Raw genomic sequence first — 17,127 nt, 5'->3', positions numbered from 1 at the left:
AATCAGAGACAACGACAGACAGCTGTCCCTGATTGAGAACCATACCCGGCCAAATACAAAAAAATACAAAAACATAGAACATAGAATGCCCATCCTAGTCACACCCTGGCCTAACCAAAATAGAGAATAAAAAGCCTCTCTATGGCCAGGGCGTGACATCACTGTTGATGATCCAACTGAAATTCCCTCTGAACAGTATGTCTAACAGTATTTCCTCAGAAGGGAATGTAAGTTCTATGACCAGATGGAAGATAATTTCTCAAGGGAGCTCAACGTCGACAGTTTGGCTGAAGATTCGTTAGACAATGAGGAAGCTGCTATCTGGGAGCCTACACTTGAGGTTGACCAAATGTTCTATGAGTTGTCTTATTTCAACTAATCTAACCCCCTTCCCATTGTAAACAATGTGTTCATTGGGTGTCTTTGTCTTCAGCTAGCCGTCCTTTAACTGATGGCTCCAAGTTCCCCTGGAGCGACAGTGAGACCCAGGTCCTCCTCAGTATCTGGGGTAGTGACGAGGTCCAGGAGGATCTGAGGGGTTGCACCAAAAACAGACACATTTTCACTGAGATCTCTCAGGCCATGGCCAACGAGGGCTACCTGAGGACAGCCGAACAGTGCCAGTCTAGAGTGAAGCGGCTAAAGGCCAACTTTCGCCAGTTCTGCAAGAGCAAACAGTAAGCCATGGGGGAAAAGATATGCATATGAAATTGATAACCACTATTTATAATTGTGAATGGATTATGAAGACTCCATACTGATGGAAAAGTTGTGCATTCATGGTCAGAGGTTTGCTATGCTCATGTTAGATAAGCAAAGCTCATTAACTAACCAGATATGAAGAATAAGCATTGAGTCAACAACCAAATGTTATGTTCTATATTCCCAGGATTGGAGCGGAAAAAGTTGAGTGCAAATTCTACGATCAGTTTGTGCAAATATTCTGGAACAAGTATCTACCCTGTGACTCTCTGGCTGAGGAATCGAATGGTGCCACAGACATGGGAGAGGTCCCAGGTGGCCAAGTCCAAGGAACTGGTAAGGGAAACAATCTCCTAATCTCTGTACAGTAAATACTATTTTTACGTTATACTATCAATTTTGTCTCCTGTCTCCTGCATTGTTTTCAGAGATGTACTGTATTCTATAAAAGATGCACTGTTGCTATGTTGAATATTGCTGAAGAGACTCAACATCCATCCCACTTTTCTTTGTCGGAAAACAGACACGTATTTAACCTTTGTATCGGTGCTTTAATCTAAGTGTAAAGGACTATCGATGTTTATTGTCATGTATTTCACTGTAAGTGCACATGTGTTGTGACATAAGGCCCTATTCCCTGAACTTAACTAAACATTTTAAAGGGATTGGCTTGAGTGAATTCTCTAACGAGAATTGATCAAAACCACATGACATTCTAAACATCTATATTTTTTCACTATTATTTGCCAAACAAAAGGCTGTATATGTGTATTTTATGTACATTTGTGTTTTAGCCAACTCTGTGCTTTAGTCCTTTTTTCAAGTGAACCAATTTAGATTAAATTGCTTTGAGTGGAGTTTGATTGCCTGACTGTTTGGCTACTGTATCATTTATGTTACTGTGCTATATCTTTTTCTCAGTGTGTTTTAACATCTATCTAGATTCACTGAAACACTGAGGTTTATGTTGTTACCAGCTGTAACCATTGGATAAAGACCAAATCCTATTTTATTGTCAACAGATTGTCTGTTGTAAGTAGCCACTAGAATTCTGGAAGCACAGACACCTACTTCCTGCTTACTCATTCGTTATTTTTAGATGACACGTGAGATAGCCGTTTTCATCATTCATTGATGGTGATAGCTGTTCCTCGAAACATCATTTGCATAGAGAGGAGACTTTGCATAGCCAGCACATGCTTCAGGGGTCTGGGGGTGTTTATAGACCTGTGAGTTTACCACTTCATGACTGAGAGCTGTCCTTCATAACAACAGAACTTCAACAATGACTTTTATTATGAGCTTTGTGTGGATATTGATGTCTTTAATTCAAGGTATGATTTACATTTTGCTGGTCTAAAATCTGTTTATTATTTAAATGTTTCATCTTATTTTTGTCTCAAATTGAGAAAATTAGACTTCAGAGATTTAGACAACATGACCAAATGTTCTCTGAGATCTTAAATGTATCTGTTTCAGAATCCAGAGGACAGTACACTGTGACTCAGACTCCTGCAGTGAAAGCTGTTCTCCCAGGACAGACAGTCTATCTGACCTGTAAAACCAGCAGTAATGTGTATAATGCAGGGACCTCTTCTCACCGTCTTGCCTGGTACCAACAGAAACCTTGAGGAGCTCCTAAACTGCTTATTTACTATGCTACAACACTTCAGTCTGGGACCCCATCTAGATTAAGTGGCAGTGGAACTCATAGTGATACAGAGCCATACAAAAACCTCCCTCAGTCAGACTGCACAGTGACTGTACTGCTACAGCCGGGACCTACTACAGGTGCTGAGGGGGAAGAGACAGTGACATGGAAGATTGACTGAACTAAAATATTTCAGTGATGGTGACTATAATGCCAACTCTTCCAATGTTCAAGTATTCCTGAACTGACAACACTCGTAGGTCCAGACTGCATAAAAAGTCCTTCCCTTCTGCAATGGCAAACAAACCTTTAATTAACATTTCAGGCAATAAGTTGAATGGACTCAGTGTAGTCCAGACTGAAGATGCAGGAGATTACTACTGTCAGAATTACCACATTAGTGGATTGTTCACACAGTGATACAGAGCCGTACAAAAACCTCCCTCAGTCAGACTGCACAGTGACTGTACTGATACAGCTGGGACCTTCTGCAGGTGATGAGGGGAGGAGATGATCCAGTACAAAGACACAAAGGCAAGGTCCCCCAGTCAGGTAATGAGTTTCTAGCAAAGATTCAACCATATTTATTGAGATTAAATAACATGATCATAACCCATCAAAACAAGCTGAGGTTCTGTCAAGAGACAGTGACATGGGCCACTGGTGTAGTGAAGTCAACTTTGAATATGTTTAGAAAGCATCATTCAGATCACATGTTCCCCATCATCATCATCATTATTGTGCACCTACAATAGTTATTTGAAGTATTGAAATTCCCACAATACCAGTCCAATATGCATAATAAGATGTTCAGAAGTAAAGAAAAAGAAGGTGATGTTACATCAGCATCAGCATCACCCCCTAGATACAATCCCCATATACACCTCACAACTAGATATTGATGTGATCATCTAGCATTATATTAACTATTTTGAATAGCAGTTTACTGACGGTTAGATCTATGGATAAGACACAATGCTGGGTTCAGGCATTAGACATATCTACATTATGTATAATATCAATTTTATCAGGCATCCTACCTGAATCCACCATAGAGGTTCAAACTAGTCCACTCCCTCACATCTGGTCCAGTTCAAGGGTACCTACTTGTCCCGAAGCCAGGCGTTGTCTGTGTGCTTAGGGTCGTTGTCCTGTTGAAAGATGAACCTTTGCCCCAGTCTGAGGTCTTGAGCGCTCTGGAGCAGGTTTTCATCAAGGAGCTCTCTGTACTTGGCTCTGTTCGTCTTTCCCTTTATCCTGACTAGTCTCCCAGTCCCTGCCGCTGAAAAACATGCCCACAGCATGATGCTGCCACCACCATGCTTCACCGTAGGGATGTTGCCAGGTTTCCTCGAGACGTGAGGTTTGGCAATCAGGCCATAGAGTTCAATCTTGGCTTCATCAGACCAGAGAATCTTGTTTCTCATGGTCTGAGAGTCCTTTAGGTGCATTTTGGCAGACTCCAAGCGGGCTGTTGTGCCTTTTACTGAGGAGTGGCTTCCGTCTGGCCACTCAGAGATGGTTGTTCTTCTGTAAGGTTCTCCCATCTCCACAGAGGAACTCTAGAGCTCTGTCAGAGTGACCATCGGGTTCTTGGTCACCTCCCAGACAAAGGCCCTTCTCCCCCGATTTCTCAGTTTGACCGGGCAGCCATCTCTAGGAAGAGTCTTGGTTGTTCCAAACTTCTTCCATTTCAGAATGATGGAGGCCACTGTTTTCTTGTGGAAATGTTTTAGTACCCTTCCTCAGATATGTGCCCTCGACACAATCCTGCCTCGCTGCTCTACTGAGAATTACTTCAACCTCATCTGGTCAGTCTATGTCATGGAAAGAGCAGACGATCCTAATGTTTTGTACACTCTGTTTATACCAGTAATGATGCTAATATGTCAACTCATGCACCGTCATATTAAAGCATTCTTGAAGCAATAACAACCACAAGTCAAATCAAATCAAATTGTATTAGTCACGTGCTCTGAATACAACAGGTGTAGAACTCACAGTGAAATGCTTACTTACGAGCACCTAACCGACAGTGCAGTCAAAAAAAATATGGATATGAATAAGAGATAAAAGTAACAAGTAATTAAAGAGGAGCAGTAAAAAATAACAATATATACAGGGGGGGTGCCGGTATAGAGTCAATGTGCAGGGGCACCGGTTAGTTGAGGTAGTATGTACATGTAGGTAGAGTTAATTAAAGTGACTATGCATAGATGACAACAGAGAGTGGCAGTGGTGTGGAGAGGGGAGGGGGGGGGGCAATGTGAATAGTCTGGGTAGCCATTTGACTAGATGTTCAGGAGTCTTATGGCTTGGGGGTAGAAGCTGTTTATAGAAGCCTCTTGGACCTAGACTTGGCGCTACAGTAACGCTTGCTGTGTGGTTGCAGAGAGAACAGTCTATGACTAGGGTGGCTGGAGACTTGGACAATTTTCAGGGCCTTCCTCTGACACCGCCTGGTACAGACGTCCTGGATGGCAGGAAGCTTGGCCCCAGTGATGTACTGGGCCATTCGCACTACCCTCTGTAGTGCCTTGCGGTCGGAGACTGAGCAGTTGCCATACCAGGCAGTGATGCAACCAGTGAGGATGCTCTCGATGGTGCAGCTGTAGAACCTTTTGAGGATCTGAGGACCCATGGCAAATCTTTTCAGTCTCCTGAGGGGGAATAGGTTTTGTCGTGCCCGCTTCACGACTGTCATGGTGTGCTTGGACCACGTTAGTTTGTTGGTGATGTGGACACCAAGGAACTTGAACCTGCTCCGCTACAGCCCCATCGATGAGAATGGGGGCGTGCTCGGTCCTCTTTTTCCTGTAGTCCACAATAATCTCCTTTGTCTTGATCCCATTGAGGGAGAGGTTGTTGTCCTGGCACCACATTGCCAGGTCTCTGACCTCCTCCATGTAGACTGTATCGTTGTTGTCGGTGTTCAGGCCACTGTTGTGTCATCGGCAAACTCAATGATGGTGTTGGAGTTGTGCCTGGCCATGCAGTCATGAGTGAACAGGGAGTACAGGAGGGGGCTGAGCACGCACCCCTGAGGGGCCCCTGTGTTGAGGATCTGCGTGGTGGATGTGTTGTTACCCTTACCACCCTTACCACCTGGGGTCGGCCCGTCAAGAAGTCCAGGATCCAGATGCAGAGGGAGGTGTTTAGTCACAGGGTCCTTAGTTTATTGATGAGCTTTGAGGGCACTATGTTGTTGAACGCTGAGCTGTAGTCAATGAATGGCATTCTCATATAGGTGTTCCTTCTGTCCAGGTGGGAAATGGCAGTGTGGAGTGCAATAGAGATTGCATCACCTGTGGATCTGTTGGGGCGTTATGCAAATTGGAGTGTGTCTAGGGTTTCTGGGATGATGGTGTTGATGTGAGCCATGACCAGCCTTTCAAAGCACTTCATGGCTACAGACGTGAGTGCTACGGGGTTGTAGTCATTTAGGCAGGTTACCTTAGTGTTCTTGGGCACAGGGACGATAGTGATGTACTTAAAACATGTTGGTATTACAGACTCGGACAGGGAGAGGTTGAAAATGTCAGTGAAGACACATTCTAGGCGGTCAACGCATGCTCACAGTGCATGTCCTGGTAATCCATCTGGCCCTGCGACCTTGTGAATGTTGACTTGTCTAAAGGTCTTACTCACATCGGCTGCGGAGAGTGTGGTCCCACAGTCCTCCGGTACAGCTGGTGCTCTCATGCATGTTTCAGTGTTATTTGCCTCGAAGCGAGCATAGAAGTAGTTTAGCTCGTCAGGTAGGCTTGTGTCACTGGGCAGCTCTCGGCTGTGCTTTCCTTTGTAGTCTGCAAGCCCTGACACATCCGCCATGCATCAGAGCCGGTGTAGTAAGACTCGATCTTAGTCCTGTATTGATGCTTTGCCTGTTTGATGGTTCGTCGGAGGGCATAGCGGGATTTCTTATGAGCGTCCGGGTTAGAGTCCCGCTCCTTGAAAGCGGCAGCTATAGCCATTAGCTCAGTGAGGATGCTGCCTGTAATCCATGGTTTCTGGTTGGGGTATGTACGTACAGTCACCGTGGGGACAACGTCATCGATGCACTTATTGATGAAGCCAATGACAGATGTGATGTACTCCTCAATGCCATTGGAGGAATCCCGGAACATATCCAGTCTGTGCTAGCAAAGCAGTCCTGTAGCTTAGCATCTGCTTCATCTGACCACTTTTTATTTGTCTAGTCACTGGTGCTTCCTGCTTTAATTTTTGCTTGTAAGCAGGAATCAGGAGGAAAGAATTATGGTCAGATTTGCCAAATGGAGGGTGAGGGAGAGGTTTGTATGTCACGGCTGGCTGAAGGACTGGTGCAGCATGGTAAGCGTGCATTTTCTCGTTATTAAAAAATTACGCAGACAAAACGAAGAACAACAACAAACCGTGAAGCTTTGGGCTATGTGCCCTGAACAAAGACAAAGTTAACTTCCCACAAAACAGGTGGGGAAAAAGGGTACCTAAGTATGGTTCTCAATCAGAGACAACGATAGACAGCTGCCTTTGATTGAGAACCACACACGGCCAAACACATAGAAATAGAAAAACATAGAACATAGAACATAGACTGCCCACCCAAATCACACCCTGACCAAACCAAAATAGAGACATAAAACGCTCTCTACGGCCAGGGCGTGACATTGTATGCATCTCTGTGTGTGGAGTATAGGTGGTCCAGAGTTCTTTTCCCTCTGGTTGCACATTTAACATGTTGATGGAAATTTGGTAAAACTGATTTAAGTTTCCATGCATTAAAGTTCTCGGCCACTAAGAGCACCGCTTCTGGGTGAGTGTTTTCTTGTTTGCTTATGGCAGAATACAGCTCATTCAATGCTATCTTGGTGCCAGTCTCTGACTGTGGTGGTATGTAAAAAGCTACAAAGAATATAGAATAGAACTCTCTCGGTAGGTAATATGGTCTGCAGCTTATCATGAGAAATTCTACCTCAGGTGAGTAATGGCTCGAGACTTCCTTAGATATCGTGCACCAGCTGTTGTTTACAAAAATACATAGACCGCCGCCCCTTGTCTTACCAGACGCCGCTGTTCTATCCTGCCGGTACATCGCATAACCAGCCAGCTGTATGCTGATATTGTCGTCGTTCAGCCACGACTCCGTGAAGCATAAGATGTTACAGTTTTGAATGTCCCATTGGTAGTTTAATCTTCCCAATAACTCGTCAAATTTATTATCCAAAGATTACATGTTTGCGAGCAGAATTGAGGGGAGTGTGATTAATTCGATCGCCGCCTGTTCCTCAGAAGGCAGCCCGCCCGCCCTCTGGCCTCTCTTTCTCTGACCTCTCTTTCTCCACCTCCTGTTCACACAAATAGCTGTGGTCGTGGGCCTGTTCCCGAGGGAGCCGTATATCCTCTGCCTTGGGCTTGTCAGAGTCGTGAAAGAAGAAAAAGGATTCTGCTAGTCCCTGGGGGACCATGAAAGTCTGGTTGCATAGAGAGAACCCTTTGCAATGCCAGCACATGCTTCAGTGCTCTGGGAGGGTTTATAGCCCTGTGAGTTTAACACTTTCCCTCTGCTTTCAGGAAAAAGATGTTGAGCTCAGACAATACACAGACGTCCGTAACCAATTATGAATTAGAATTTGATGTCAGTAACTGTCAATGTCTGTCTTTAGTAATACCCATTTTATATGTAATCTATTACATGGTGGTTTATTCATTGTAAGAATGTAAAACTAGTCCACCCACTCACATCTGGCCCAGTTCAGGCAGTGAAACTGAAACTAGACTGGTAGCAGTGGGAGTGAAACAGATTTACATAGACAGGGCTCAGTTGTTCTGCTTGTCCCAGAATAGAGCAGCACTGTCACCAGATGTTCACTCTGTCCCCAGGGGGTTGGAGGTAGAGAAGACTATCTCTCTACTCTATATCTTGAAGTAGTGTTTTTAGCTTCAAAGCACAGACCATAACATATTATATTGTGATGATATTAATTACTGGTCAATGATGATGTTACGCGAGGATAAGGTTTAGGCCTGACAGTTTTCAAATACACCATTAACCAGCCTAGCTGATTACATTTATTTTCCACAATATTACAAATATATATATTATCAAGTTCATTAATAGAAACAACACAAATATGCATTCCAAAAAGAAAACTTTATTTTAATCCAATATTACATAATCGAAGAATCAAAGCGAACATGATAGTGAATAAAAGCAGATCACATCAAATCTAAAACGAACAAAATCTCATTCTACAGAATGGATTGACACATAAACTCAAGCCAAGCTCCCTGTTAGTCTACACGAGAGTGATCACTAAATCAGAGAACGACTGATCTTAGAACAAAGCAAGTCAAAGCCGAGGAACCAGCGTCCTCTCTCCACAGGGGTGTGTGACTGAGGGGTTCTACCCAGAACAGTCAGCCCTCTTCAGGGTCTTGGTGACCGGAGTCTGGGATATCTGCTGGGCTTCACAGGTAACCTCTCCTGCCTTGGTCCACTCCTGGTAAGTGAGGGTCAGGGTGCTGCTCCAGCTATACAGACCGTCCTTCTCCTGGACCCTGGGGCTGGCCTCCTGATTCTTGCTGTTGCCGTCCACTTTCCATCTTATGGTCCAGTCTGAGGGGAAGCCCTTGTTGGCCAGACACATCAGTGTGGCTGTTGTTGTACTGGACAGCTCCTCACTAGAGGGGGGCAGGACGGTGAGGGTGGGGGAACTGTTACCTGAAAGAAACACAACACATCATCTATATCAAAACACAGTACTTTGGAAATGACTTAATATGGTAATATGGAAGTTAGATTGCTAAATGACGTGAAGAAAACACAAACAGTCAAAAGATATAAAGTAGATTACAAGTATAAAGTATACAAGTATGACGTGTTAAACTTTAGCATTACTTTGTCATACAGATATTTTTTTATGAACGTATCTGATCAGAATACTCATATTTGTAGTATTTTGCAGAATCAAAGAGGTTGGATATGAACATAACAGAGACCTTTTATGTTCACATTACCAATGTGACTATCATGAACACAATGTACTGATGACTACAAAAACAAATATTATAGTTATCGAAACAGAATAAAAGTTATATAGTCTGCAATCATACAAATAAAATAATAAATGCCTACAATTTAACATTTTGATTAAATCAGCTGTTGAAAGAAGACTCCGTCAAAATCAATATATAACAATATTTTTGGAAAGTAAAATATCTCAAATCTAAATGTTTCAATAGAGAATAAAGAGTTTAAGAAAAAAAATGGAATCAGACAAACATCAAGAAACTTACTTCCAACATCAAGTCTGGTACCGCTACCAAAAGTGTGCCACAGTGATACAACCCCTATTACTGCTCATACAGAAACCTAACACTCATTGGGAAAGCTGAATACTTACATATTTCAGACTGTGGTTTAATTAATTAACTCATATGAATACTGGTCAAATATAATGTTATATTCTAAATTTGAAATAGTTTTTTGATTAAATGAAAAACACTACAATATTATTATAAAATATAAAGGTGTAAAACAAACAAAAAAATTGCTCAACATAAAGTCATACAGTTGACAGAGAAATTACAGTGATATCAAAAAGTGGAAAAAGTGGTTAATTGTGTTGTTTACTTACTTCCAACATCTAGTCTGGTGCCGCTACCAAAAGTCCACCACAGTGATACAATCCCTATTACTGCTGGTACAAAAACCTCTCTGTGCTGTGATGCTTCAGCTGTAACAGTGAAAATCCCTCATACAGAATCACACTAAACACAAATACCATTTAACATCTTTCGAGGTAAAATAAACACTTCACATGGGCTGTTTATACAATTCTTAAAAAATATAAATTGTATCTCAAATCTAGATATTTGTCATTGGTCTTTCTTCTGTGCATCAGATTTCCTCTTAGGAACAGAACAGTCAGTGTTCAACATTAAATCCAGCATTTGTGTTCCTCTATTTTGTCCAGGAGAAAAAGTAACAGCAGTAATATTGATTCATGTTGTGTATATTCCCTGTTTATCTCAGATATATCTCCGGTTGTAAAGTCACAGAGAAGAGACACCACTACCAGAGGAATCTGATCAGCTTTAGTTTTGAGAAGGGTTCACAAACTGATTTGAGGAACTTATGTAAGAGTCCAAGCATGAGTGAACTGACAGTTCGGGCTGTATTCAATCTGTATTGCTGAAGCCTTTACATTTTAATCGGGCTTTAGCTGTGAACTTCAGCGATACGGATGGAATAGAAAAGTTGTCATATACAATATATTAGAGTAAAACGCATGATGTTTGTTGTTATAAAAGCTAACATGTGCAGGATAAAATACAGTTTTTAATGATAGGAGCCTACTTGGAAACTGAAATAGATTTAAAACATGAATATGCATATGCCCGCTAGAGTGTCTAAACATTTGGGTTTAACACGTCATGACTGAGAGCTGTCCGTCATGACAACAGAACCCACAACAACCATGACTTTTATCATCATTTTCAGGCTCTGTTCAATTTGTATCGCTGAAGCACTACAGATTACACAATAGAAATGTGAAGATAATTTTCAATTGATCCAACATATTACATTTCCTTCACTTAGCAGAGGCTCTTATCCAGAGGGACTTACAGCAGCAATTAGAGTGAAGTGCCTTGCTCAAGGGCACATTGACAGATTTTTCACCAAGTCAAGTCAGGGACTTGAACCAGCAACCTATTAACCACTAGGCTACCTGCAGCCCCACATGCAGCTTTTACGGTGAAAGCAGTCTCCGCTAATGCAAGAACAGTGCTTTTAAATGTCAATCACGCTGTAATGCTGAACTCCCGCGATACAGATTGAGTAGATTCCTTCATCTTGATGCTTGCCGTTTGAGTTCAAGGTAAAGTTGCTGTTGAATTCTAAAGCATATGATATTTCAGAAAACTGAACTTAAATGGAATCTGATCTTGACAATGTGTTATTCTTTTCTCAGTATCCAGAGGGCAGATCACTGTGACTCAGACTCCTGCAGGGAAAGCTGTCCTTTCAGGTCGCATACTGTAGTTATTCTCCACTGCTGTAAAACCAGCAGTAATCCATTTAAGGCCCTGTGCAGTCAAAATTCTGTTTTTTCCTGTGTTTTATATCATATTGAAAAACAGCTGATTAAACTAACATTGTAAAAGTGTGAAAAAAATGGATCAGTGTTATTTCCTGATAGTTCCTGGTTGAAAATGTGATGTACTGTACATACAGTACTTCTAATTAGCATTATATTAACTATTTTGATGAGCAGGTTACTGACTGTTAGATCTGTGAATGAGACATGATGCTGGGTTCAGGCATTAGATATATCTACATTCATATCAATTTGATCTGTTATTAATCCTCCATCGAGGTTAAAACCAGTCCATTACCTCACATCTCACTCAGTCCAAGGTATTTCAGGCAATGAAACTGCTCAACTGCAATGGCATGGACAGGGCTGAGTGGTTCTGCTTGTCCCAGAATAGAGCAGCACAGTCACCAGATGTTCACTCAGGGCGGGACAATCAAAACCAGCAGAAATGTGTATCAATGTCACGTTCATCGTATGAAGAAGACCAAGGCGCAGCGTGAATAGAGTTCCACATATTTTTAATGAACTGAAACTCACCAAAACAACAAACAAACAACCGAACGAACGGTGCCGCTACTAGTGTGCACACAGGCACCTAACTGTAGATAAGATCCCACACCAGAAAGTGGGGTAAAGGCCTGCCTAAATATGATCCCCAATCAGAGACAACGATAAACAGCTGTCTCTGATTGGGAACCATATCAGACCAACATAGACATACAAAACCCCTAGACATACAAAACCCCTAGACATACAAAAACCCTAGACATACAAAAGACTCTAGACATACAAAGTACCCACCCTAGTCACACCCTGACCTAACCAAAATATATAGAAAACAGAGATATCTAAGGTCAGGGCGGGACAATCAAGTAGGTTACTCTGATGCCCGTCTTACCTGGTATCAACAGAAACCTTGAGGAACTTATAAACTCCTTATTTACTATGCTAAAACACAATCTGGGACTCCATCTAGATTCATTGGCAGTGGAACTTCACTCTGACTATCAGTGGAGCCCAGGCTGAAGATGCAGGAGATTACTACTATCAGAGTTTACACAGTGATCCAGTGTTCACACAGTGTTCACGCAGTGATACAGTGCTGTACAAAAATCTCCCTAAGTCAGACTTCACAGTGAATTTGTTCCACCTCACAGAACAATATTTATGTTCCGGAGAAGGTATAAAAGATCAGTGAAGAATCCAGCTACAAACTGTTCCGTTTGGTGCAATTTTGTGGGGCTCATGGGAGATGGTGCGGCCACATTACCATAACGCTGTTTATATAATAGCCTCAGATATGAGGTTTTACATCTAATTGTTGTAGAAGATGAATGAGTGAGGATGATACTGTTTGTAAAATTGTGTAATGTGATTTTTTACTTTTTAATGAAGGAAACTCTAATTCCCTTTTGAGTTCAACTAAATCAGAGGACCGCCCATGAGCCCAGTTAGGGTCGGGCATCCTGGGACAGGCCCTTTTCTGCAATTCCGAATAAAACCCCACCTTGAGAATTTCTCAACAGATCATGTTTCTCTCCATTACGAGAGGACAAAGGTTGCAGACCAGTTTACCTCGATAACAAGAGGGCCATGGTTTGAGACCAGACTGCTGAATCTTTTAACCATCCCACGGGGTTAAACTCTTAGACTATCGATACCGACAGAACAAGAACAAGTCTTTGATATTAATTATTAGTCCGCAGCTAGGAATTCGGTATCATTGAACGGGAAGACCGACAACCACCAAAACATCTATCCTATAACAACATTGCTGAATGTTACTCTGAAGTATCCATTCTGACCACGGCAGAGAGAGAGAGACGAACAATTCTACAAAATAAACAAACTTTTCACCAGCGATCAAGACGACACACTGAGCGTAAATATATATATTGATTGCAATTGTTCCCGAATGAGTGAGCGTTCATGTGCAAAGGATTAGCATTTCAATTGTTATAATTATTAACTCTGTAGTGACTTCTCATCTGACCCCCCACTCCCCTTTTGTCTAACAAGCCGCCATGCCGGTTTAGCCCACTAGGGCACATTCCCCTATCATTCTTGTAACCATATTTACTTTGTTGGTTTGTGTGTGCACTATTGTGATTGTTTAGTTAGTTAATAAATAAATGATTTAAGACAATTGATGTATGGATGACTCATAGTGAGGATAACCAACAATTTATGACGTTTGCAATGAGACTAACGTGAGGTAAAATAAATCATTAATTAATTCAGAAGACTATTGATCAGATATGAAAATATCTGAAAAGTTATATTAGGAAAATTATAACTTTGTAATCTGAATATTTTCCTTGGTGCCCCGACTTCCTAGTTAATTACAGTTACATGATTAATCAGTTTAATTGCATAATAATAGTTACAGAGAGTTATTTGATAAAGATGCCAAAGACACGACACCATATTACCATGTGTTAGGGAATGATCAGAATTAGTTGGGTAACATAGATAAGATGTTTTATTTCCATGATATGCTTAAGAGTTATTTCTCATAAGAATGTATTTTGTTGTACTATAGTGGTGGCCATTGGCAGTTATCTGTTCTATGTCAGGACTAAGTTGCATGGGCCGCATAGAGGGGACAGGGACAGTTGTGCTAAAATCCTCAGAGCAACAAGAGCATTTGTTTTTAAAGTGTCACACCCTTCCGAGAGTAGAGCCAACAGTGGAGGCTTGCGTCAATGGTGAGTCATTAATATTTCTTGTTGATACTGGGGCTGCTATGTCTGTCATTAACTGCAAGGCTATGATAAAACCTCCCATGTCTAATGAAATAGTCAAAACTATAGGGGCTTCAGGCCTCCCACTCAGAGAGCAGGTAACTATGCCTCTGCCTGTCTCCTTTTGTGAGGAGAAGTGTCAACATCAATTTCTCTACTCTGACCACTGTCCTGTCAATCTGATGGGCAGGGACCTCCTGTGTAAACTGGGCATCAACATAACATGTGGCCGAACCGGTTTAACTGTTATTCATGAGGAAGAGGAGGAAGAGGGGGAGCAATTGATGTTAATGTCTGAGTGTTCTGACTGGTATTATGCATGGGATGTTGATGATGAGGTGCCCAATATTGCTCGTGTTTTCTCAATGGCCAAAACCCATTGGGGCCACGAGGGCAGTTTCATGTCTGAAGCAGGCTTACATTGCACCTCCCATTTTTCACCATTGACAAGAGATCTCCATTATGAGAAACAATGGCTGTGTGCTACATTACAGAATGAGTCAGTGCAGTGTGAGGGTATATACTGTAGCAGTGATTTCTGTGCTTTAGGGGTTAATCTAACCCCTGCACAGAAAGAGCTCTACCTGTTTGAGGATAGCGCACCACATGTGTCCCTGGCAAAATCAGACAGAGTAGAATGGGTGGATACTGGAATTTGGATGAAATGCTTGGTTGATGCTACAGACTGGGAGATGCGCCCTGATGGGTCAACTTATTCACCCAGCACACTGACAAGTTGTTACCCACTCAGTTGGGGAACACCAACTGAGAGGGGTGTGCATGGTGTTGATCAGGTTTCTTTTTCTACCAATATCATGTTGTTGAGTGAAGACTCACCCCTCCTGAGAGGGGTTCCTGAATGCCTATGGGCAAGGGACAAGTATGATTTTGGGAGAATAAAGGGAGCTGAGCCAATGGTAGTCACTCCTAAAGATACCAGGCGCCCGTCTAGAGCACAGTATCCACTCAGTAAGGAGGCAATAGCAGGTATTACACCTGTTCATGCATCCTTGTTAGCTAATGGTGCTTTAATTCCCTGTCCAGAATCACCCTGTAACACCCCTATCTTGCCTGTTAGAAAACCTTCAGGTGATTGGAGATTTGTCCAGGACTTAAGGCCTGTGAACGATGCAGTTTTTGCCCGTGCCCCGGTGGTTCCTAATGTTACTACACTGTTGGGGGCGGTACCACCCACAGCAGAGTGGTTCTCTGTGATTGATTTGACAAACGCATTTTTCAGTATTCCAGTGGCACCAGAATCTCAGTTCTGGTTTGCTTTCACGTTTCTAGGAAAGCGTTTTACTTGGACCGTCGCTCCAATGGGTTACGTGGAATCTGCCGCAATATTTTCAGCGGCTTTAGCACAAAATCTGGAGGGTTTTATACCCCCTGAGGGCAGCACTCTGATTCAGTATGTGGATGATTTGTTGTTGTGCTCCAGCTCAATGGAAACTTGTGAAACTGATACTCGGGCTCTGTTGATATTTCTCGCTGAGAATGGCCACAAAGTTTCAAAGAAGAAGTTACAGTTGGTTTCACAGGCAGTGAGGTATTTGGGTCATGACATCTCTCCCAATGGCAGGCAGCTGGGTAAAGAGAGGATACAGGCTATTCTCTCTGTCCCACAGCCGGTTACTAAACGACACATGATGTCATTGACTGGTATGGCAGGGTATTGTAGGGCGTGGTTACCTGACTATGCTGAGGTGGTGCAGCCGCTTGCTGACCTTATTTATGGCCACAAAATGGCTATGAGTGACAAAATTAAGTGGACACCAGAGGGACTGACTGCTCTGACCAAACTGAAACAACTCATGACTACTTCTCCCTGTTTGGGGCTCCCTGACCATTCTAAACCTTTTAACCTCTTTGTTTGTGAGAAAAATGGTTTTATGTCATCTGTTTTAACACAGGAACATGGAGGAAAGCAGCGCCCAGTTGGGTATTATTCCAAACAGCTGGACAGTGTGGCCAGAGGTCTGGTTTGTTGTTTGAGAGCTGTGGCTGCTGCTACTGAAGCTGTGTTGGCTTGTGCAGACATTGTTGCCATGTGTGAACTCACTGTACACGTTCCTCATGCTGTACATGCTCTTATTTCACAGGCAAAGACGGCCCATCTAACACCCGCTCGACTGCTCCATTATCAGAATGTTCTTCTGACAATGTGTCATGTGACCCTGAAGAGGTGCACTGTGTTAAATCCTGCTACTTTGTTGCCCACCGAGGATGATGGAAAGCCGCACGACTGTGCTGAACTGTTGGAGCTTGTCTCTAAACCAAGGTTGGATTTAACTGATGTCCCTTTGCAAAATGCACATTTGGAACTGTTTGTAGATGGCTCTGCTCAGCGTTCTGAGAAAGGAGAACCATTGGTTGCGTATGCGGTTACTACTGCCTCAACCACACTGGAAAGTGCTAAATTACCCTCCCACCTTTCTGCTCAAGCAGCAGAACTCTTTGCACTCACTAGAGCTTGCATATTAGCTAAAGGCCAGTCTGCTACAATCTATACAGATAGCAGATATGCCTTTGGTGTGGTACATGATTTTGGTACTCTGTGGAAACAGCGCGGCTTCCTGACATCCTCTGGTAAGGCGATCTCTCATTCGAAACTTGTTGATAACTTGCTAAAAGCTATTTTGCTCCCTTCTGAAATTGCTGTTTGTAAGTGCCTTGCTCATGCTAACTCTTCCGACCCTGTCTCCAAAGGTAATGCTATGGCTGACTTGGCAGCTAAGGCAGCAGCTGTCTCCTTGGAGGCCCCTGTGTTACAGATGGTTTTACTTCCTGATAGTAACCTTTTCTCTCCCACTGATATCTCTGACTTACAATCCTCTGTAGGTCCTGTTGAGTTGAGGAAGTGGAAACGACTATGTACATATGACCAGGTGCAGAAACTCTGGCTGGGCCCAGCTGGGCTACCAGTTTTACCACGTTCATGTTTCCC

The 17,127-nt window shown here is 42.7% G+C and overlaps 1 gene segment (V, D, J or C); it reads right to left on the bottom strand.

Annotated features, from left to right (window-relative positions):
- Positions 1-8,467: 8,467 nt before the first annotated feature.
- On the bottom strand, positions 8,468-16,267 carry LOC110500018. The segment is given in 3 exon segments: positions 8,468-9,056; positions 9,632-9,691; positions 16,243-16,267. Coding segments are annotated over 3 exon segments (402 nt in total).
- Positions 16,268-17,127: the final 860 nt, after the last annotated feature.

This window comes from Oncorhynchus mykiss, chromosome 21 (genome assembly GCF_013265735.2).
Source record: "Oncorhynchus mykiss isolate Arlee chromosome 21, USDA_OmykA_1.1, whole genome shotgun sequence".
Classification (NCBI taxonomy): domain Eukaryota; kingdom Metazoa; phylum Chordata; class Actinopteri; order Salmoniformes; family Salmonidae; genus Oncorhynchus; species Oncorhynchus mykiss.
This window is presented reverse-complemented; position numbering and strand designations above follow the sequence as displayed.